The sequence below is a fragment of the Prinia subflava genome, chromosome 17 (genome assembly GCF_021018805.1).
Source record: "Prinia subflava isolate CZ2003 ecotype Zambia chromosome 17, Cam_Psub_1.2, whole genome shotgun sequence".
Taxonomy (NCBI): domain Eukaryota; kingdom Metazoa; phylum Chordata; class Aves; order Passeriformes; family Cisticolidae; genus Prinia; species Prinia subflava.
The window spans coordinates 13,628,506-13,650,230 of NC_086263.1; the positions used below are offsets into that span (position 1 = coordinate 13,628,506).

The 21,725-nt window shown below is 56.4% G+C and overlaps 2 protein-coding genes across 2 annotated transcripts in view; one reads left to right on the forward strand and one right to left on the reverse strand.

Annotated features, from left to right (window-relative positions):
• Positions 1-6,801, reverse strand: part of MAP2K3 (mitogen-activated protein kinase kinase 3) — a 29,811-nt gene extending 23,010 nt beyond the window's left edge. Inside the window, exon 1 of the mRNA XM_063414195.1 lies at positions 6,692-6,801. Coding sequence (XP_063270265.1) covers positions 6,692-6,707 — 16 coding nt within the window. The 5' untranslated portion in view covers positions 6,708-6,801. The remainder of the gene's footprint in view (positions 1-6,691) is intronic.
• A 2,956-nt stretch (positions 6,802-9,757) lies between these two features.
• NATD1 (N-acetyltransferase domain containing 1) lies at positions 9,758-20,573 on the forward strand. Its single transcript, XM_063414234.1, has 3 exons — positions 9,758-9,975; positions 16,535-16,653; positions 17,360-20,573. The coding sequence occupies exons 1-3, from the start codon at positions 9,879-9,881 to the stop codon at positions 17,474-17,476; spliced, it is 333 nt and encodes a 110-aa protein (XP_063270304.1). The 5' UTR covers positions 9,758-9,878; the 3' UTR covers positions 17,477-20,573.
• Positions 20,574-21,725: the final 1,152 nt, after the last annotated feature.

The following is a 21,725-nucleotide window of genomic DNA, read 5'->3' on the forward strand; positions in this document are numbered from 1 at the left end:
TCGCTTCACTCTCATCACCCTTCAAGAAACCAGGCAGGGACAGGCGTAATTAATACCTGCAAAAAGCTGCTCTTGGGTAAGAAAGCAGTGTCTGCAGAGCACAAGAGGCATCCCCAGCACAGCACAGCCCTGCAGGTATCCTGGCTCTGAGGACAACCCCAGCCCTGGCTGGTGCTCACAGCCAAACAATTGCAGGGATCAACCAAAAACCAGAGGGAAACAGGCTGCAGATGCTGACAGAGAGCAAACACAGGGAGCTGAACAAGCAGATCATCTAAAACACCCACCACATCCCTCTTTTTAGCAGCCTTAAAGCAGTGTAGAGCTGCTTCCAGACTTAAGGAAAACGGGTGCTGCCAAAGAGAGATAGACAGAGCTTGGCACAGGGGCTGGTCAGGGCCAGGCTGGTCCTCCAGCAGCATCACCTCCCACCAGCACCTTCACCCCTCTTTCTGCACAATTACATCTTTTTTTGTTTGTTTTTCTGACCACCACAGGGGTGGCAGTCAGCACCACAGGTGAAACAGGTGAGGATTTGGCACAGGGTGGAGGATTTTAGTTCTGGTGAGACAGGGAAACCTCAGGAGTCAGCTGAGCACACGTGCACACACACAGAGGTGTCTCACACCGCCCTGCCCCGTGCCAGCAGAGATTTTCTGAGGGTTTTACAAACAGGCACGTGGGGCTGGGCCTGTCACCTACCCCCAAGCACCTTTCAGAGGTGTTTGGAAGATGACAAAGAGCAGCCAAAGCCACGTATCAGCACGAGATCACCTCAGCTTTGGCCCGGGTGCAACTTGGCAGCACGTCAGGAGAGAAACCAAGCGGTGCAGAGTGGCTGGGGATCCTGAACTATGCAGAGCAGCTTTCCTCAAAAGCCCTGACCATGAGCACATCTGGCCCTCAGCACAGGAGCCACGTCATTTGTAGTGACAAGCTGCAAAGACATCCTCGTGTCTGCAGCACAACACACCCCTGCAGCCATGCCCCTAACGCTCAGGGCTGATTCAGAGGGGCCATCCCAAGGGCTGCACACTTTGCTGCTTCATCATCTCCCTCTCAAGGCTCAACTTTCCCACTCCTACACCAAGTAAAACAAGATCTTCACACTACAGCAAAAAACTCCTCCATCGTGCAGCGTGTTTGCCCTTCACCACCTTGAGAGAGTCCCCTGCAGGGAGGGGTGAGTGCAGCCAGAGGGAACATCTGCTCCAGCTGTGCAGGGTCGGGATGCTGCCATCTCCAAGCTGCTGTTCACACAGTGAAGACATCCAGTGCAGCCAACCCCTGCAGCCCAGCCAGGCTGCTGCGTCAGCCGTCCCCACGAGACCCCGGCTGGGAGGGAATTCAGACACACACACACCCCACAGAGCAGCTTCCAACTGGCCTGCAAGCCCAGACAAGCTGACACGCCCTAGATAACCCCGTCATCCTCCCCTGAACCACCCCCAGCCCATCCACGTAACCAGCCCTGCGTGTTTGTGACCTGTCAGACACATGACTGTCACCTGCCAGGCCCTGCAGGACAACCTCTTCCCCTCCTGTCCCTCTGTCCTGCACCGCTGGCCCCATCCAAGCCCGTCACCCATGGGTGCTGAGGGAGGATGTGGCTCTTGGCACCACCTGAGTGATGCTGGCAGGGCCCTATCCCAGCTGCAGGGATTTGTGTATTCCTTATGAGAAACCTCCAAGACCTTTAGGAACGAAATACAAGAATTAAAAGCTGTTTTTACATTTCCTAAAAGGCACTATCACAACAGGAGAGGAGGCAGCAGGGACGAGCACTGGTGACAAGGGACACTTGGTGCTCAACAGGCAGATCCCAGGGACAAAAGGGTCCAAGCCATTCCCAGACACAAATGTGTCTGACATTCCCAGTGCCAAACCACAGCTAAGGTTAGCAGGCTCTGATGGGAAATTACTTCTATTGAGCACTCTGGAAGTTTCTTCCTTTCCAAACCCAGATTTTGTCTTTGGTGGTGGTGAGGAGGAAGGAAGGGTGAATGCTCCACAAACAACTTCTGGTAAGTGTTGTCTCCTCCTCATCCTGCCTCCTCTTACACTCAAGTTATGTTTTTAGTGGAATTTATCTTTTAAAAAAGTTTTAAAATCATTTCAATTGAAATGATGAAATTAAGGTTTAGAGCATAGGACAGCTCAACTCAGCACTGCCCTCCCTGAGCACAGTGCAGGCAAGAGGATGGAGGCTGTGGCTCCAGTGAGTGCTGGAGAGGGTCCACCTCATCCTCACCTTCACCCCACTGCAGGTCCCCAGCATAAGGCAATGATTTCCTTCCTCTCCCACCCACTGGGACCCCCAGACCCTGCTCTTCCCCTTGGCCACACTATAACCCACAACATTCCACAAAAGCAGCACCTCTGCTTCAGCCTTCTGCTGGGCAGAGAAAGGAGCACACAGGGAGCCCTGTCCCAGCTCCAAAAACAGGGAGCACACTCAGATTCCTGGCAAATTGAGGCCCACTGGGGCCACAAGGCAGCACCACGACATCCAAGATCACTGCAGTTGTGCCCAGTAATTCCAATGTTCTTGGGGAAAAAGAACATTGGGACTCACAACACTGCCACAGCACCACTGCAGCATTGCCCCCACACAGATAAGAGGCTGTGAGGAGATGGAATATCTCCCAGGTGGAAAAAAACCAACAGAAACTTCCAGTTTCCATCATAAAAAAAATCCTCTCTGCCCTTTCCCCCACTCCAAATCCCTGACTAACACTTGACCTGTGCTACAGAGGTTTGTCAGCAAGAGGCAGCGGGTAGATCCAGCTCTGTATGTACCCCAAGCCATCCTGAGTCATGCCAGCAAAACCCCAAACTTTTTGTTGACAGAGTAAAATCACTTCCCCAGCCAACACAAACTCCTCTCCCAGCTCCTTCCCCAGCAAACAGCCAGCCCAGGCTGTGCCTTATTAACCAACACAAGCAAAAAACCATCTTCTGTCCAAAAACCCACAGAGCCTCACATCTGCAGAGGTGTCATTTTGGGCCACAAAATCAGCAGTACCAGGAAGCTGCTCCCAAAGGAAGCTCTACAAAGCACAGATGAGTTTCCTCTAGCAATAATAACCTTTGCAAACAACAGGGGCAAACAAACTCCAGCTCATCCCTGGACCACAGCTCAGAGCTGAAAAATAAAAGGATCAGCCTTCAGTGAGATTCATTATCCACTAAAAGAAAAGCAGAGAAGCATCTCTCCAGGGAGGGAAATGGATTGCTGAGGCACAGTTAAATATTTATCACGTCCAGCACGATGTTTTCCAGGCACCCACCATTATGCCAGCAGAGGAGGAAGGCAGGAGCAAAGTGCTGTGTTTTCTCTAGGATCGTTAGAATTAATTGGATTCTAGCTTCGTGATGCTTTTTTCAACTAGAATTAAATAATGGCTCCATGGGATCAGAGCTCCCACCCCTCCAGCCACTCACACCCTGGGAACACCAGGCTGGTGCCTGCCCTGCCTGGACACGACTGGAGCCCAAAGCCAAAGTCCTGCTTCAGCAGGTCACGACCCACATGGGTATTTTTGGCAGAGCTGCCTTTTTTTGGGAATGGCAGCTGGAAAAGTGTGAATGGCACACGAGACAGTGCTGGATTCACAGACTGAATTGCCCAACAGTGCTGTGCTCCCACGGAGGGCACGGCCAGGGCACAGCAGGGACACGGCAGGGACACGTCCCCACCACTTATTTACCCACCCAGAATAGCTGTGCCATGAGAACAAGCCTCACTTCATCCCCAGGTCCTGGCATTTCTCACTGCTGATTTTTCCAAGCCTCTGTGGTGAAGGAGAGCTGGCTCCAGACAGATCCTGATCCCTCTCTCAACAGCACCTCCATTCCCAAAGGACAATCTCCCTTCTGAGGAAAACCACTTGCTTTTGAATTACTCAGGCATCTGTGCTGGGTGAGCCAGGGGAGGCCAAGCAGGTCTTCTCCCTCCAGATCCCAGTCATGCACTCACCCTCCCTCCCTCCCTGCAGCTGCTTTTCCCAGCAAACTCCAAAATTTTGGGAAAGAACTGTTTCCCCATTGGCACGTTCCTGCCTGTCCCTCCAGGAGGAGCTTCCCAGGCATCAGGGGCCACTCCAACAGCCCCAGTGATGGGCACAGGGATCTCCACATGCACAAGATACACCCTGAGGTCCAGGGAAAAGGCAAAAGCCTGGATTTGTATCCCCACAGTCTCAGACCTTGCACCCTCCACTGTGTTTCTGCACCCACACAAAGACTGAAAATTCCCTGAGGCTTCATCCCCTCCTGCTTCAACCTCTGGGTTACAACACCCTCTGTGCACAGCATCCATTCACTGAGAAAGGTGCAGACCTTGCAGGAAAATCCCACCCAGGCCCAGCCACAAATTTCAAGCTGCAGCCAGAGGCTGTGTGCCTTGCAAAGCTCTGCAAGGAGGACACAGGGGCACCTCCAGAGCTTTGCTCCCAATTCCTTCCTCCAGTGCCACCCGTGCCATGAGACACAGCTCAAGGGAACTCGGGTGACCCGAGAAAACAGGGAGTTTTTGCATATTTGAGTAAACATCAGCCTCAACAGCGCAAGATAACACAAGAGACGTCCTCCCACATACAAGATCCTGCGAGATAACTTGGATCAAGCAGACAGGAGCAATGGGAAGAGGAAAAAAGAAAGCTGAAATCCTGCTTAAGCTCCACAAAATCCCCAGAAGGTGTTTATCTCCCAAGCTATGTTTAGTGCAGAGCAAAGCCCCTGCCCAGCACCATTCCTATCGCCAGTGTCACAGCCAGCCACACATCCCAAAAACCTCCCGAGGCAGGAGACAACCCCGTGACTAAGCCAGAGTGATGGCAGGTGAGTTTTGGAAGGCACCTGTCACAGAAAGAGCCAACCAAGAGCTTCAACAGTGGTCTCTGTTTCCAACCCTGAGCAACACAAACGCAAGGAGAACCAGCAAAAGAAACCTGAGATTGCTCCTGAAATTCCCTAGGGAAAAATAAGGAAATTTAGCTTAAATTGCTGAAAGAGAGGCAAGTAGCTGCCATGAGCAGCAGGTGCACACGCTCAGACCTGCCAGCATCCCTGGAAAAATCCGCTCGGAGGCAGGATGAGAGGAGGCAGATGTACAACACACGCTCAGGATCGACCCCCGTGCTGCTGCCCTGATGGAAGCAAAGGAGCTCAGGTCAGAAGGGGACCCGGAGCTCTCAGCACACGTGTGACACCTCCAGCACAGGACATCAGGGTTAACTGCACGAATGAACCAGTTTGGCACAACCAACAAAAACCTGCAGACACAGAGCGGCTCCAAACCTCCTCCGAGGAAAGCACCACGCTCCCGGGTGCTCCTCCAGGCATCATCTCCTGGTGCCAGCCACGCTGCTTCCCCCAAAATCCTCCAGTTCCAGCTCAGGCTCCATCTGTGGGGCACAAGCATTCCCAGGGCCAGGCTCACCTCGTCCCTCCATCCACACATCCACCGGTCCGGCACGGCAGCCCAGGAAGGGTCCGGGCTCAGGTGTCCCAGCCTTTTAAGAAGCCTGGATGATCCCTTCCACGGCTGGATAGCTGGAGGCATGTGCTCCTACCTGTGAGTCAGCAGCTCCGCTCAGCAGCTCCCTAAATCGCTGCTGATTCACCCCCTGCTTACACAGCAAACAGGAAACTCAGGTCCACATTCCCTCCGGATAAGACACGGATCATTTAAAAGCGGGAGGGGGGAGAAAAGAAAAAAAAGTCACGGGACATCACGGTTCATCTGCTCACATGGCTCCTGACTCCGAGTTTCCAGCGCATCACTCCCGCACAGGGAAAAACCCTCAAAATCTATTCCTGATAGGAGAGAGGCAGCGGCCGCACGCCGTGCGCTCCCTCCTCCGTCCGCTCTGGGCAGCACCGGGACACCGGCAAAGCCACTTCCCTGTCCCCATCCATCCCGGACACCGGCAAAGCCACTTCCCTGTCCCCATCTATCCCGGACACCGGCAAAGCCACTTCCCTGTCCCCATCCATCCCGGACACCGGCAAAGCCACTTCTCTGTCCCCATCCATCCCGGACACCGGCACGGCCGCTTCCCTGTCCCCATCCATCCCCGCCAGGCCGATACCTGCGGGCCGGTGCTCCCCTCGGGATGGGGACAGGCCACCTGAGTCACGGCCACGCTCTGCAAATGACACCTGTGACACACGGTCACGTTCTCCGGCGGGGCACGGCGGGAAACCAGCGAGGCACTCCCGGCACACGCCGGCATCGGGTCCTGGCCGTGCCCGAACGGCGACACGAGGCGACACGAGGCGACACGAGGCGACACGAGGCGACACGAGGCGACACTGCCCACGCCCGGATTCCCAGCCCGCTCCTCCCCACCCGGCTGAGCCGTGGCGGGGGCTCCGCGCCCAGGATTCCCGAGGAACTCAGGACAGGGAAAGCCTCCAGCGGCAGCGAACAAAACTCGCCTGTTTTTATCGCTCTCCCCACGCCAAACCTCTCCCTTCGCCCCGTCCCGCGGCCCCTCCGCACAGCCCCGCCGAGGGCTCTGCAGCCGCGGGCATCGCGGTTCCGGCCCCCGGGCTGCGGAATCGCCGGGGCCCGCGCAGAGGAAGCGGCGGGGAGCCCAGGCCCAGCGCGTTGGGGAACAGCCCCGGCCCCTCGGTTCCCCCAGGCGCGGCCGCCCGCTGCCCGCGCCCCCGGCCCCGCTCGTACCTCTGGGCAGGGACATGGCGCAGTGCGAGCCCGGCGGGCCCGGCCCGAGCGGCGCCCGCGAGTCCCGCCCGCCGCGGCCCCGCCGGCAGCCGCCCCGCCGGGCCGCCCCCGCGCCGCCATTGGCCAGCGCCGCCGAGGGGGGCGCGGTTAAGGCGCCCGCGCGGAAACGGCTTTGCGGTTCTTGGGCGCGGCTGTGAGGGTGAAGTGAGGCGGGCGGGCGGCGCTGCTCCCTCAGAGAGGTGGCCTCGGTGTCCCCGGCGCTGGTGTGGCCTCGCCGCGGAACTCGCAGGGCTGGGGCGTGGAGCATCCCCCGGGGGTCCCCGTCCTGTGCTGCTCCTCGACCCACGCTCCTCACCTGTCAGCTAAGGATGGTCAACTCATCACATCTTTTGTGGGTCCTGCACGCCGCGGGTGCCACCGGTGGGTCCGGCTGGAAAATGGCCGGGGAATCAAGGGAAGGGCTGGATTTGTGCCTGGGGGGTTTAGGTTGGATGTTAGGGAAAGATTCTTCCCCCCAAAGGGTGCTGGGGCACTGCCCAGGCTCCCCAGAGAATGTCACAACCCCAAGGCTGCCACAGCTGCAGGAGTGTTTGGACAACGCTCCCAGGCATAGGTGGGACTTTGGGGCCTAGAGTTGGCCTGGATGATCCTTGTGTATTCATTCCAGCTCAGGATACTCTGTGATTCTATGATTAATTCCTCTCTGAGTCACTGAGGAACCAATCCCTCCTAGACGTGGCACATCCCGGGGTAAAGATGCTCCCACAAACGCCCGAGCTGGGCTGCAGGCAGAAGTGCTGGACAAAATGTGAGAGATGCAGTTGAACAAGCAAAAAAAAAGAGATTCCAAGTGCCATTTTCTGGCTGGAATTCTTAGCGTGATCTGTAAAGATCCAAAGGAGGGGCTGGAGGAGTGACAACCGCTGACAGCACTGATGAGATCACAGCTGCTCTGCCACAGCCAGCTCTCAGCTTTGCAGAGCATTTGGGATAAATTTGAGGACTGGAAAAACTTCCTCAAACGCAGGCAGTAGAAGGGAATCACTGCCAGAGGGAAGGAGCTGGGTGGATTGGGCTCTGTGGCTGCACGGGTGCCTGGAGCAGAGCTGCGATCAGCACCGACGGCAGCTGCACGCTGAGGGTGGAAGAGTTCAAATGGAAAATAAATTACAGGTTTTTAATGGGGAGAGCAATTACCTTCCCCAGAGACGTCGCAGATTCAACCACCTTTCAAGTCTTTCAACACAGACGAGGAGGAGCCTTTCCAAAAAAAAAAAAAAAACCAAACCCAAATGCTCTGTAGCCCAGCCACAGGCCATTGGCACTGATGCAAGAGCTGTGGATGTCACTGCAGGGCTGGGCAAGCGGGAGCTGAGTGGACCTTTTGGACATTTATCCACACGGATCTTGGAATCAGCTGAGGGGTTTGAGCTGATCCAGTGCTCGGTGTGAGTTTTGGGGGGGTCTGTGGCAGAGCAGAGCATCACCAGCACTTCTGGATGGAGCTGTGGGGACCGGCTCTGGCAGCTGGGGGGTCACTGCAAGTGCAGGACATGGCCCTGCTGTCCCCAGCCATGTCCCAGTGAGCACCATCCCTCCTCCTGCATCCCCTGGCACGGCTGGAGGGTCCAGGGGTGGATAAAGCAGCTGCCTGGATTTGAGTCTCAATCCCTGGGCACTCCACAAGTGTCCCCTGTTCCAAGGCCTTCCAGCACAGGAGCGCTGCAGGAGCACCCTGGGAAATTGGGATGCACTCAGCATCCAAATCCAACAGGATGGGAAGGCAGGGAGCACACAGACCCCCACGAGAAAAGGACCAGAAGCAGCCACGTGTCACCTCCCAGCCATGGCAGGGCTTAGGGATCTCTTGGGAGACCTCTCCTTTTCTTCTGCAGCTTCTCAGTGACAGGAGCTGAGAGCTTTGGGGTCAAAGATGTCATGTGTGTGTGATGTATGATATGTGCATGGTACACGATGGAGCACCTCTGCTCTGGAGCCAGGCTGGGACAGGCAGAGGTGCTCAGCTTGGAGAAGAGAAGGCTCCACAGAGACCTCAGAGCCCCTTCCAGGACCTAAAGGGGCTCCAGGAGAGCTGGAGAGGGACTTGGGACAAGGGATGGAGGGACAGGACAAGGGGGAATGGCTTCTCACTGGCAGAGGGCAGGGTTAGGTGAGATTTTGAGAAGAAATTCTTCACTATGAGGATGGTGAAGCCCTGGCACAGGTTGCCCCCGGCATCTGTGGCTGCCCCTGGATCCCTGGACGTGTCCAAGGTCAGGTTGGAGGGGGCTTGAAGTAACCTGGTCCCAGCATCATGGCCAGGACCTGGGGCTGCCCCACAGCCACAGCAGACCGGGGCACAGAGCCTGGTTCAAGGCAGGGCACCAGCACAGAACTGCCACAGAGCAGGGGCACAGCGGGGCAGCACCAGCACAGCGCCAGGGACACAGAATGGAAAACCAGTACAGGACCAGTGCAGGACCAGTACAGAACCAGTGCGGGACCAGTGCAGAAAGAACCAGTACGGGACCAGTGCGGGACCAGTACAGAACCAGTGCAGGAAGAACCAGTGCGGGACCAGTACAGGACCAGTGCAGGACCAGTGCAGAAAGAACCAGTGCGGGACCAGTACAGAACCAGTGCAGGACCAGTGCAGAAAGAACCAGTGCGGGACCAGTACAGAACCAGTGCAGGACCAGTGCAGGTCCAGTACAGAAGCAGTGCGGAACCAGTACAGAACCAGTGCAGGACGAACCAGTGCGGGACCAGTGTGGAACCAGTACAGGACCAGTACAGAACCGGTGCAGGACCAGTGCGAGATCAGTGCGGGACCAGTGTGGAACCAGTACAGGACCAGTACAGGACCAGTGCGGGACCAGTACAGAACCGGTGCAGGACCAGTGCAGGACCAGTACAGAACCAGTGCACCCAGCGCAGTCGCTGCTGGCGGTGCCCGCCCGCGCGGGGGCGCCGGGCGCTGGCTGCGGGCCCCGCGGCCGTGGCGGCGTTGCCCCTTTAAGGGCCGCGCGGCCGTACCAAAACAAAAGCGCGGCGCGGCCATTGGCTGCGGGGCGGGCACGTGCCGCACAGCTGGGGCTTCCTGCGGCCGGGGCCGCGCCGGGGCCCGACCGCGCCTCCGCTCCGGCACCGGCACCGCCGGCGGCACCGACACCGACACCGGCCCGCCATGGCGCACTCGGCGCCGCTCGGCCTCCTGGAGCAGGGCTGCCCCATCCAGGTGGAGCACGACCGCAAGCGGCGGCAGTTCACCGTGCGGCTCAACGGTAAGGGACGGCGCTCGGGGCTCCCCGGACGTTACCTGCTGCCCTCTGCCCACGCTCCGACCTCGCCGGGGGCCCCAGGTTCTCGTTGCTTTTCAGCTCTCGGTGTTTCCCCCCCTTTGGCCCCCCCGTCTCTGCCCCCTTTCCCCTCCCCGTTCCTCCTCCCCGTTGCTCTCCCCCCTTTTTCTTCTTGTTCCTCCCTCTTTTTCCTGTTCTCACCTATTTCCCCCCGTTTTCCCGATCCCTCCTCCTCCTCCCGCTGTGTCCCACAGCACTTTCCCCTGTACTCTCCACCCTGCCGCGGTGTGATCCCCCAAGCCCCCCTACCCCTTTCCTGCACCCTAAATCCTTCTCCCAGAGAGATCTGCGGTTCTCTCTCCTAAAACCTTCTCCCAGACGTGGGGATCTCTCGGCTCCCTCGGTTGGGTCGGTGTGTGGATGCCGATGGTGGCGCGGGCAGTCTGGGGGCGCTGCCTTGGCCCCCCAGGAGCGGTGCCTTTGGGGGATGTGGAGCTGCGGTGCCAGCTGGGGACATTCCTTTGGGAAATTCCTTTGGGCTTCAGCACGGTTCTGTAGGATCAACGACAGGGATCCAAGCTGCCACAGCCTCCTGTGGGACCAGGACTGTGGAGCTCCGGTGACACAGTGACCCCCAAAAAGCACTGGCACATGTTGGGTGGAGTGAACAAAGGGAAAAAAAAAAAGTAGGCGCCACTAAAATTTCTGTGGTGCGCTGATTGTTTCTCAGCCTTCTTAATGGTTAATTCCAGATATTCAATGATCCCAGCATCTCTTCCCCATCCTTTTGTCATGCTGAGAACTACTCTGGGTAAAACTGCCTTGCTGCCCTGCAGAAATTGCATAAAATCAAATGTGTAGTTCAGAAATCATAGGGAATGCAGGAGGCTTCATCGATAAAACAACAGGAGTTGTCTGGATTTTATTTTAGACTTCTCTCCCTCCCCCCCACCCCATTTTCATTTCAACCACTAATTACAAAGTGCAGGCTGGAGGCTCAGCAGTGGCGGAGCGAGGAAGGAGGAGACGGGTGCGGAGAAAACAATTTCACCCAGTGCTTATTTCAGCCCGAGATCAAACAAGGTCCCAGGTGCCTGGTCCCCACTGCCACCACCAGAGCATTGTCCCTGTCAGTGAAGTTGGTGTGTGCAGGAAATAGAGGGGACAGCCAAGGGTCAGCAGTTATTAGGGAAACGTAATCTTTTATCGTGGTTTTCTGGATAAAAGCTCTGCCAGCCACACCACGGGCCGAGTAGCGTTTGGTGGCTGAGCAGGGATGAGTCGTGACTGGAGAGGGTGAACTTTGAGAGACTCAGCTGTGGGAGTCGTGTGTGAATCAGCACAGAAAGTCCTGATTCAGGAGAGGGTCGTGGAATCCCAGAACGGTTTGGGTAGGAAGGATCCTAAAACTCATCTCATTCCAGCCTTGGGCAGGGACAACTCCTGTGTGTCCAGACACGGACCAGGTTGCTCCAAGCCCCATCCAGTCTGGCCACGGCCTCACCCAGGTGAATCCCCACGATCAAGGTTGGGTTTTTCCTGGGAGTTCAGGCAGTCTGAGCCCTTTTCTGTGAGTTCAGCCCTGGCCACGCCGAGCTGAGCAGCGTCCTGCTGTGATGGTGTCCGCGCTGCTGTGCTGACTAACATCCGTGTGGGGTGGGTGATCTGTCTCTCCTCCTCCTCGTTAGGCGCTCGCTGGTAGCAGCCAAGCCCTGGAAGATGGTCAGGAGATAAGATCTGTGTGGGAGTGCGTGGCAGGGTGTTTATTTCCTGCGCTGCTCTTTGTCTTTGTCGCTCCTGCTCCTGGCACGATGAGCATCAGTGCTGTGGAATGCTCCGGGAGGTTTCCCCTGCTGCATGCAGGGAATGACAAGAAATGGGTCAGACACAGATTTTGGCATCGAAGTGACCCCCGTGTCCCTCAGAGAGGACTCCTGTCCCATGTCACTGCACTGTAGCAGAGATGAACAGCAGTTTGTGGGCTCCAGGGTCAACTTTCCTGTGACATCCTAATTTCTGATACCCTGGGCAAACATGGATGCATCAGGCATGTTGACCATGCAGCCAGACTTTGACAGCTGGTGGTTTATGGTGGTGTGATGTTGGGTAGAAAACTTTCCAATGGTGATGAATTCCTGGAAATCCCTGGTGTCAGAGGCCTGAGACAGTGAAAGCTGTGAGCTGGTTGTGAAAGTGCTCATTTTCAGCATCATCCTGTGTTTGCCTCTGTGCCCCTGTGTGACCTCGTGTCAGCACTTCCTCCTTGTGCACACGGAAGATGAATTGCACTGGATTTTTTGGGGTTTGCCATGTCTTTCTTTTCTCTGCTGGTTCCTCCTCTCTCTCCCTTCTTTGCTGCAGTAGCTCCTAAAACTCTGATAGGAACAGCTGCTTCACTTGAACACGTTCCCTTTTTCCCTGCATCCCAAATGAAGGAACATTTAGAAGCTGAAAGCAAAGCTGATTATAACCAGACCTCACTGAGCCTTGTTATCCCTCGAGAGGAGGGCAGAAAGACGCCCAACTGGATTTGTAATGGGTTAGGATGTGACTAACAGCCTGAGCCAGCCACAAATCTCCCTGTGCAGAGACTCTCTTGGAAAATGTCAATTTGCCAAAGCAAAAAGCTTCCATGGGAATCATACAGGCTGGTTTTGTGAGGAATAGTTGGGTATTTCTTTGGATCTGAGATGAAATTTCAGGTCAAAACAAGAAACTCAAAGGGATTCCCCCACCCCAAGGCAGTCGGCTGGTTGGTCCAGCTGCTGGCACAGATGTTTGGGGCAGGGGAAGCTTTCAGCAGCAGCTGCTGGGGTTTCTTGGTGCCCATCACACCCATCAGGCTCTCCAGTCAGGAGACAGGCTGGCCACGAGCATGGAGCAGCTCCAGCTCCTCAGGGGTGTGCAGGCTTCTCTCACATCCCGACTCCCGTTCATCCAATACCTGGGCACAGCACACCACCCTTCCCAAACCTCCCACTCCTCCCAGCTGGGCTGGGCCAGGAGTTTGGCTGGAAGCTCCTGCTTTGCCCACTGCTCAGCTGAGTCTTGGGAGCTCCTTGTCCAGGAGGCCAGGCTCAGGTTTACTGGGGAAAACTGCAGCAGGCCATGCCTTGGAGCTTTCCTCCCTGATGGAGCAGATGCTTTCCAGGAGAGGGGAAGGTGCTGAGTTTGCAGCAGGGACCAAGGGATCTGTCAGCAGACGCTGCATCAAAGACATCCCCACTCCTGCCGTGCCACAGGCGCCTCCAGAGAGCTCCTAAACAGGAAACTGCTCCAAGCCAGAGCCCCCCCTGCTGCCATTCCTGCCAGTGAGGCCCTTCCATGAGGGTTGTGCTGTCTCCACTCTGGCTGTTGTGCTCTGTTGTGTTTTCTCTCCGTAGTAACGTGCCAGTAGCTCCCTGGGGAGTGAGGCCAGCCCGTGGCAGGCAGCGAGCTCCAGCCTGGGATGCATGAGCTCCTCGGGATGTCTCGTCCTCTCAGCCCACCCCACACACAGCTTTTTGCCTTTTTTTCCCCCCGTTGTTTGGCTCAGCAGCAGATGACCTGAGCTGCCTCCTGCCCCCTGCTCCTGGGAGTTGGGGCTGCCATTTGTTGTGTCCCTTTGCTCCCAGGGACTGCAGCAGTGTCCCAAGGGGGCTGGAGCTCAGGGGCTGCTCCAAAGGCAGAATTTGGCCTTGCAGGCAGCAGCCATGGCCCTGCCCGTGTCCTGGGCTGGGGCTGGTGCAGGGGACAGGGAGAAGGAACAAGGGACAGTCCTGCAGTGCTGCAATGCTGCACGTACCTGCTGGGAAGGTGCTTTGTGTCTGCCAGGAGAGGGGTTCAGTGAAGGATGGGCTGGAGTGGGGTCCCTGTGTCTGCCCTGACGTGTCCCTTCCCCAGCTGGGCTGGGCTCTCTGCGTGCTCCCCCAGGCTCCTGAGCCACCCAGTGGCATCAGGGCTGAGCCCGCCACTGCTCCCGGTGGAAACCCTCCATGGAGAGCAAGTTCAGACCTGGTCCCTTGCCCAGCTGCCAAAAAAGCTTCCCCTTCCCTGTGCCCCCTGTGAGTGGAGGGAGGGACAGAGGGCGAGCGGGGCACCAGCTGTGCTGCCATTGCTGCCATCCTGCTCCTCTCTGGCTGTGCTGATTTGCATCGACTCCACTTCCTCGCCTCGAGGGGAGTGTCAGTGAGTCAAACACCGCGGGCAGGCTCCTGGGGCTCTGCTGGCTGAGGCCTGAGCCTGCTGTGCCAAGCTCTGTCTGTGCAGGCTGATAAACTCCTGTCCTGGAGCCCAGAGGGGTGACACGGGCTGGAGGCTGGCAGGAGGTGTCTCTTGTGCCGTGTCGTGGGGGGGTTTCTGCTTGTGCCCCCTCTCTTTGGGGGGCATTGCAGCAAACTGGGGCTGGGTACTCCCAGGAAGGGTCAGCATTGCTTCCAGCTCCCCCAGCTTTCCTGGGAGCAGCCCCCCACGTCCAGGGTACCACACAGCACCAGGGCTGGTTTATTCCAAGCCGTGGCTGTGACCTGCAGGGTTCACACCACACCCTGTGGCACGAGTGTCCTGTGCTGTGTCACTGAAGTGAGCATGTGTGGATGTGATCGTGCACTTGGCTGAACTGGGATGTTTTTCTGAACTGGGCCCAGTTTCCAGCAGCACTGACTCTGTGTTGTAAAATCAGGCTGGTTGTAAAATGCTTTCTGTGTGTTTTCATCTGTGCCCTGGTGGCATTCTCAGCTCCTGTCCTGGCTGGGGGTTTGTGGTGCTGCTGTGGTTCAGAGAATATCGAGGAAAAGCCTGGCAGGACATGTCTGAGATCCTGCAAACACTGCATCACCTTCTGCTTTAAAATGCATTTGTGTCCATGATATTTCTAAACAGATCATAAATTCTAAAAGTGTATTTAAAGAAAAAAGCTCTTTTGTTCTGTTGTCAGTTTAGTTTTAAACTTCTCAAAGCTTCAGGCAGAGGCTATGGAAAGTTTTAGCCTGGGAGGAGAGTGGGGTGGAAGGGCTGGAACGAGTGAAAGCTGCTGTTAAAAGATCATTTTACAGCCTTTGGTGCTGCCAACTCTGCCCTTGCCACCCCTGAGAGCTGCCACCAAATGCTCTGTGAGGGTGAGGGCACCTCATGCCCCAGCTTGGGCAGGTTTCCCTCCAGCAAGACAGGTCTGTGCAGCTGGGGAAGGGCTTCCCCTGCTCCCGTGGATTTTTGGGGATGCCTGGATCCACACGGAGAAATCCTGCAGTGCTCCCTCTTTTCTCTCTGGGGGAAGCCCAAAGAGTTTGGCTTTTTGGTGAACCAGAGCTGAGAGGGGCAGGACTGAAGCCTATAAATACTTGGGGGAACAGCAGGGAGGGAAATTATTTATGTCCACCCAAGAACAATGTTGGCACAAGAATGAGTGGGCAGAAACCAGCAGGAATAAACTCAGGCTGGAAATGTGAAGGTTTCCATCCAGTGTAGGAAAATTGAGTGTCTGCATAAAAGGAGCAGGAATAAAAGCTTGAGCTGCTTCTCTGGAAACACAAAATTCCAATGGGCTCATTTCTAGTTTCTCTTGAATACAGGAATGAGGCAAACTGGGCTGGAGTTGTCAGCTGAAATGCAGTGAAATACAGAGTATTGAGCTCAGCTAAAGCAGATCCTGAATGCAGGTGAACTTTGCAGCCCTTCAGCCTTAAAAAACCATTGGAGAGAAGGAAGTTTCCATTATTTTAATCAAAGTTGTCTCTTTGATTGGGATCTTGCATTTCTGAAACTCGCTTTTAAGTACAGAAGCTCTCTAGAAATGAAACATGTGCTTCTGCACTGAAGGCAGAAGCTCAGGTTTTGAGGATGAAACCAGAGGTGTGTTCTGACTCCTCTGATTTATACATGAGCTGAAACTTCTTTTTTCCTGTAACTGAGCTGCTGTGAGAAAGGTCAGGGTGTTGAAACAGGAAGCCTGTGTGTGTGTACATGTAAATTTGTGTTCACGGCCCCCCTTGCACACCTGTGTGCTCTTTCCTGTGTGTTTGTGGGATTCACCTCCCCAGCATCTTCCCCAAAACATGTCTAGACAATGCTGCAACACCAGCCCAAGGAGTCTTGTCCTGTTTTATGTGCCACAACATAATGCCACAATGCTGGAGGAGAAATTAATTGGCTGTTACCTGGGTCAGCTTTGTTGTTTTTCCCCTTTTCTTTTTGCTCTCCCTCACCATCAACACATCTCCTCCCTCCTCACAGCTGCTCTCCTACCCTAAACGTGTTGTGCTGGCATCATTGATTCAGGGCTGGGTCAAAAACTTGCTCCTGCTCCAGGGGCTTGGAAAGGCTGAGCATACCTGGCTCTGCTCACACCTCGGGGGGACCAGTGAGGACATCCAGGTACCACAGAAAGCAAAGTCTGACCCAGCACCAGAGCCATTCCCATGGGCTCAAGGGATGCTGTAGTCCCCAAACTGTCCATCCACGGCAGTGGGCTCTCTAGGGACATCCCAACCCTCACCCCTCTGTCCCCTCCCCTGCTGTGGGTTCCCCAGGGACATTCCAGCCCTCACCCCTCTCTCCCACCCCTCAGGTTGCCACGACAAGGCCGTGCTGCTCTACGAGTACGTGGGGAAGAGGATCGTGGACTTGCAGCACACGGAAGTGCCGGATGCCTATCGAGGGAGAGGAATAGCCAAGCACCTGGCAAAGGTACGGCCACAGCCACCCACAGGGGCAAGAGCTGTTGTCTCCCAGCTGTGGGTAAAGATCCTGGCTGAAGCCAGGCCCCATCCTGTTGGAATTGCATCTGTGCCCTGTGGGAATCCTGCTCTGGTGGGAGATGGGGCAGGTGGAAATCCGGGGTCAGACATTTCTGTTTCTTGTGGCAAGAGGAGCTGGGTAAGTGTCAGCAAATCCAGACACTGGCCCAGGTTCAGCCCATTCCTCGTCTTAGCAAAAAATCGTTGTGCAGGGGCTGATGGTTCCCCTCAGCTCAAACTGGACCCCTCCTCTCAAACCCTTCACTGCCTTTTGCCTGCCTTGGGCTGTGCAGGGAGGGCTGAGGAGCCATGAGCACAACGATGGGGGTACTGTGGGGTGATGCTTTGGGGTCCAGCTGCTCCCTGGCCCTGAAAGCAGGGACAAAGGGATGATGAAGGTGGGCTGGGTCACCTGCAGTACAGCATCCAGCAGGCTGGATGTGCTGAGGGTTAAACTGGGGACTCTGTGGTGAGGTGGTGGCTGTGGCAGGACAGCTGTGCTCGCCTCTCCCTCCACCTGCCTCACACAGGGGGTACTGAGGGACCCCTGCTGCTTCCCCCCTTTGGGTGAGGGGTACAGGACCTCCACGAGGCCTCAGAGAGGAGCAGAGGCTGGGGGTGCTGGTTGTAACTCACCTGATCTCTGCTGGTTGCAGGCAGCCCTGGACTTTGTGGTGGAGGAGGACCTGAAGGCCCACCTGACGTGCTGGTACATTCAGAAATACGTCAAGGAGAACCCGCTGCCACAGTACCTGGAACACTTGCAGCCCTAAGGCAGGACTGCTCCCACACCAGCACACTGTCCCCGACCGTTCAGCGCGGCCTTCGCTTCTCCGCAGTCTCAGGAATCCCTCCCCACACTCAAATTCCCGTTTTCCTTACGCGTGTCCCCGCGGTGCGTGAGTGTGGGCACGACCTCCTCCTCTCTGCCCACGGGTGAGCGTGGCTGCAGCCCCTGGGCCAGGCTGGCTCTGGGCACACGTGGTGCCCCCCGGTGCTTTTCACAAGCCAGGGGATAGAAGAGGCTGATTTTTCCATTGCAAGGCCAGGGGATGACTTGTTCTGCACCTCATCCTCTCCCCTCTGCTTGGCGACAGCTCTGAACTTGCTGGGGGATGTTGGTTAGGGATGGTCATGGGGTACCAGCCACCCTTTCCTCCTGGCAGCTGGGGAGATGCTGTGGGTTAAGCTCTGTGGGACAGAGGGAGGTGCTGGAGGAGCCCCAGCCCCGTGTCAGGTTCATCCCCTGCAGCACCCGTTGGGCACCAAGGCGTGTCCAAGCCCACATGCAACACATACAAGAACACGTGGGCCGTGGTGGCACCTCGGGGGCTTTGCTGCACTGGCTGTGGAGACACTGGGATGGTGACACCTTCGAGCCTAGAGACAAGAGCCGTGTGAGGAGTGGACATGGACTGCAGAGGCTGTAGCAGAGGAAGAAATGTGGCTGAGTTGCAGATGCTGCTCCCTGGAGATGCCAGCTCCTGCCCAGCTTCTGTACACAACCCTGCAGAGGCATCCCACAGGGTCATGGACTGTTATTCCTGTCTTCCTGCCCTTGGTGTGGACACAGCCTGCTCAGGAGAAGAGACCAGCCCCACAGCCAGCCCTGGCCTAAGCGATGAGGGACATCCCAGGGCACCAAGGTGGTTTCCTGCAGCTGAAGAGGAAGGCTCCCCCCATCTCCCTCTTCTCCATCTCTGCATCCCTGTCAGTGCCCCGGATCAGCCCTGTCAGGACAGCCTGAGAGCAGCAGGGTGAGGCCTCCAGGACCTGCTCCTGGCCCATCTCCAGGGTTCAGTGCTAGAGGCACCTGCGTCCGTGTGGATTCCAGTGGCTTTGGAGAGAAGCCCTGGCTCGTGGCATTACCTGTCTGCTCAGTGGCCTCCTCACAGCTCCAAGCTCAGGGCACTGGCGGCACCGTGGGGACCTTGGCAGGAACACCTTCATTTCATGCTCTTACCTCCATGGATGATGATTCTGTAGCACAACCCAGCATTGCCATGCTCAGATGTAGAGGTGACACCAAGATGGCAGGGCACTGCCAGGTCCAGCTTGCTGCCTGTCTTGCCTTGCCTGTGTTTTCCAGTTACACCTCAGAGCATCTCACACTGAGCTTTCAGGATTCTGTAGTGTCCCAGGGCAGGGCTGTGGTGAGGGAGATGATGTTTTCAACATGCCCAGCCCTGAGCAGCAGCCAGGCAGGAGATGGAGAGCCTCTCACCTGGAGATCAAATCCAGACCTTGCTTAGCTCAGCAGCCACTAAAGTTTACAATCTGTGCCACGGAGTGACTGAAGCCCCAGGTGAGAGACAGCTCAGCCCTTTCCCAGAGCCCAGCACAAAGTCCATGGCAGCAAAGGCAAAAATTCCTCCAGTCTTCTTTCCTGGCCAGAGATGGAGACCTTGTGCCAGGCTTTCAGCCTGAGCTGTCCCTGCCCACCGGCTCGAGGGGAACCCTTGCTGCCTGCCTGTGCTTTTGGGCTGCCCATCACCAGCACAGTGCAGCCCTCTCAGGCTTCCAAACCTCCCAAACTCCATCCCTGCCCTGCACACTGCAGGCTGTGAGACCCCTGCCCGTGCCCACCACCTGTGCCAGGGGGCACAGCCACCTCTGCCTCGTGCTGCTCAGGAAAGCCTCAAGCTCAGCCCTGCCTCTGCTTCATTTCTGCCCTCCTGCTGCTTATTTCACCCAGGCTGTGACCTTTAGGGTGGTTTCAAGGGACTGGGAAAGGGTGGCAGGTAACAAACTAAAGGGGCTCGAGAAGAAATGTGGGTTGCTAAATGTTCCTTCTTTAACATGCAGAACACACTTCAACACATAGTTACAGGAGCAAGGCTGGCTCTGGTACTGCTGTGATGACTGAACCATCCCTTCTCTTGATTCCAAGGTGAAGCTGAACTGTTTTCTCCCCTGGAAGCCAAGATAAGACACTTGTGTCTTTGCCACAGCAGGGCTGCGAGCTCGGGAGCGATGTTTGAGCCCAGTGCTGCGAGCCTCTGTGCTGGTTCTGTGCTCCTTTCCACTGTGTGCAGTCTCCAGCAGCTCCCTGTTGTGTCAGCTGGCTGGAGGGTGTGCTGTGCTCGCTCTGGGCAGTGTCCCAGTGTCCAGCCTGGCTCTGGAGCCCCTCGTGCTTCCCGGCGCTGGATCACCCGCAGCGATGGCTGCCTTAAACCAGGCACAGCACACGGTTTTGCTGCTGCTTCCCTTCGAGGTGCTACAACCCCTGACCTGACAGAGACGTGTGCCAGTGTCTGTGCCAACCATTTCTGTGTCCGTGCTCTGTCCCAGCCCTCCCTCCTCCTCCATGCCAGGAATAGCAATACCCGCAGGTCACCAGCGACGCCGCGCTCCAGGCTCGGGTGGGACCCGGCTCGGGGTCCCTCGGTGCTGGGTAGCCCTTCCCTGCCTCCCCACCAGCTGCCTTTTCCCAGCTGGTCTCTGCAGAAAGGAGCTTTGAGTCCTGTGCTGCCCCTTGGTGCTGATTAGGCCTGGAGGAGTTTGGGATCTTGGACTCTCTGCAGGCAGCAGGAGTGTGGAAGTGGTTTGGTTGAATACGGAGCTCCCCAAACCCGTTTGAACTACAGACCTTTGGTGGGTGGGGGAATGCAGGTGGCTGTCAAACCTGCTTCCACAGCCCCCAACTTGAAACACCCCCTTCCTTTGTCCACTCTCCAGCGTTGTCTTCCTCTCTCCAAGGTTTCTGTTCTGTTTGATTCGGTGGTTACGATGTGCCTTTCCTTCTCAGGACCTGTTACAAATGACCTTTCTGCTCTTGTTTAACATTTATCTTGATCCCTCCCTCTGTCATACTAGAAAACATGAACATAATGCATGGAATACAATACAATAAAAGTGTGGCTTAACTGAGCTGCAGTGGCTGTGCTGCACTGGGGGACCACAGGCTCCTATTGCAAATGATCAGTAGGTAAGGGGTGAAATTATTGTGTTTTATTTGAGGTCACAGGGGTGGCTGACCTCGTGATGACTGTGCAGAGCTCAGGGTGAGCGGGATCTCAACTGGTTCCTCTCCTTTGCCAGCTCATCCAGCCCTGCTCACCTTCATCATTCCTCTTTGGGATTTCAGGCCAGGCTTTGGGAGTTGTCCTGCAAATGAGCAGACACTCAAGTGTTTATGTCCACTGTTTTAAGATGGGCTTGAAAATAGTCAAATATCCAGCTGCTGTGCTTGTCCAGAGCAAGGTGGGCAGGCAGGTGACTCAGAGGGACACCAGGCACTTCCCTCCTGGAGCCAGCACTCCTCAGAGCACAGCCTGAGCACTCAGCCCTAGCATGGGATTTGTGTCACCTCCCAATGCTGTGTGAATGTTACAGTGGCTGAGGCCGGAGTTTGGATAACTCCAATTGCCAGGAAGGTTGGTGTGGAGAGCAGTTATGACCTGATCCAGTGTGACAAGCTGCCCTGGGCTGCAGCAGGAGCGTGGGGTTTGCTGCTCCCGAGGGACAGCACGGGCGGTTGGGATCTGTAGCTGGGCTGTTGCTGGTAACACGCTCTGTTTACATTCCACATTCCAGACAGTCCGTGCTCCGGCCTGTCCCAGCACTGCTGCACGTTCTGCCGGGCTGGGCACGCTTCCCAAACACCTCCTTGTTCCTGCAGTGTTTACCTCCCCCGAAACAGCTGCCCCCCAAAATACAGCTGGGAGAGCAGCGGTGTGGGAGGGCCCTGTAGGCTGGAAGAGCAGCCTCGGGATGCCTGGGAAGGTGGAGGCAGCCAGGGGTTTGTTCTTTTCAGTCACATTACATCACTTGGGAATAACGTTGTCAAAAAGAGGGTTTTTGTAGGAATGGGAGATGCCGAGCCAGCGCTGTCAGGCTGGAGGAGGGCTCCAAGAAAGTGGGGGGTACAGAACAGGGAGCTGCTGTTTGATATGGGAAGACTTAAAATCCCTGAGAAAAAGGCTTCTCTTCTGGGAGGAATCCGGCCGGGAGCAAGAGGGAGCCCTGCAAAGGCTCAAGCCTGTGGAGATAACCAATGTGGCACAGGTCGCCCACAAAACC

What these genes read in the sequence shown, in the direction of transcription:
- NATD1 (XM_063414234.1), top strand. Translation starts at nt 9,879, where the DNA reads ATGGCGCACTCGGCGCCGCTCGGCCTCCTGGAGCAGGGCTGCCCCATC. An exon ending in GTTCACCGTGCGGCTCAACG is followed by an intron (nt 9,976 to 16,534) that starts GTAAGGGACGGC and finishes CCCACCCCTCAG; the next exon opens with GTTGCCACGACAAGGCCGTG. An exon ending in TAGCCAAGCACCTGGCAAAG is followed by an intron (nt 16,654 to 17,359) that starts GTACGGCCACAG and finishes TGCTGGTTGCAG; the next exon opens with GCAGCCCTGGACTTTGTGGT.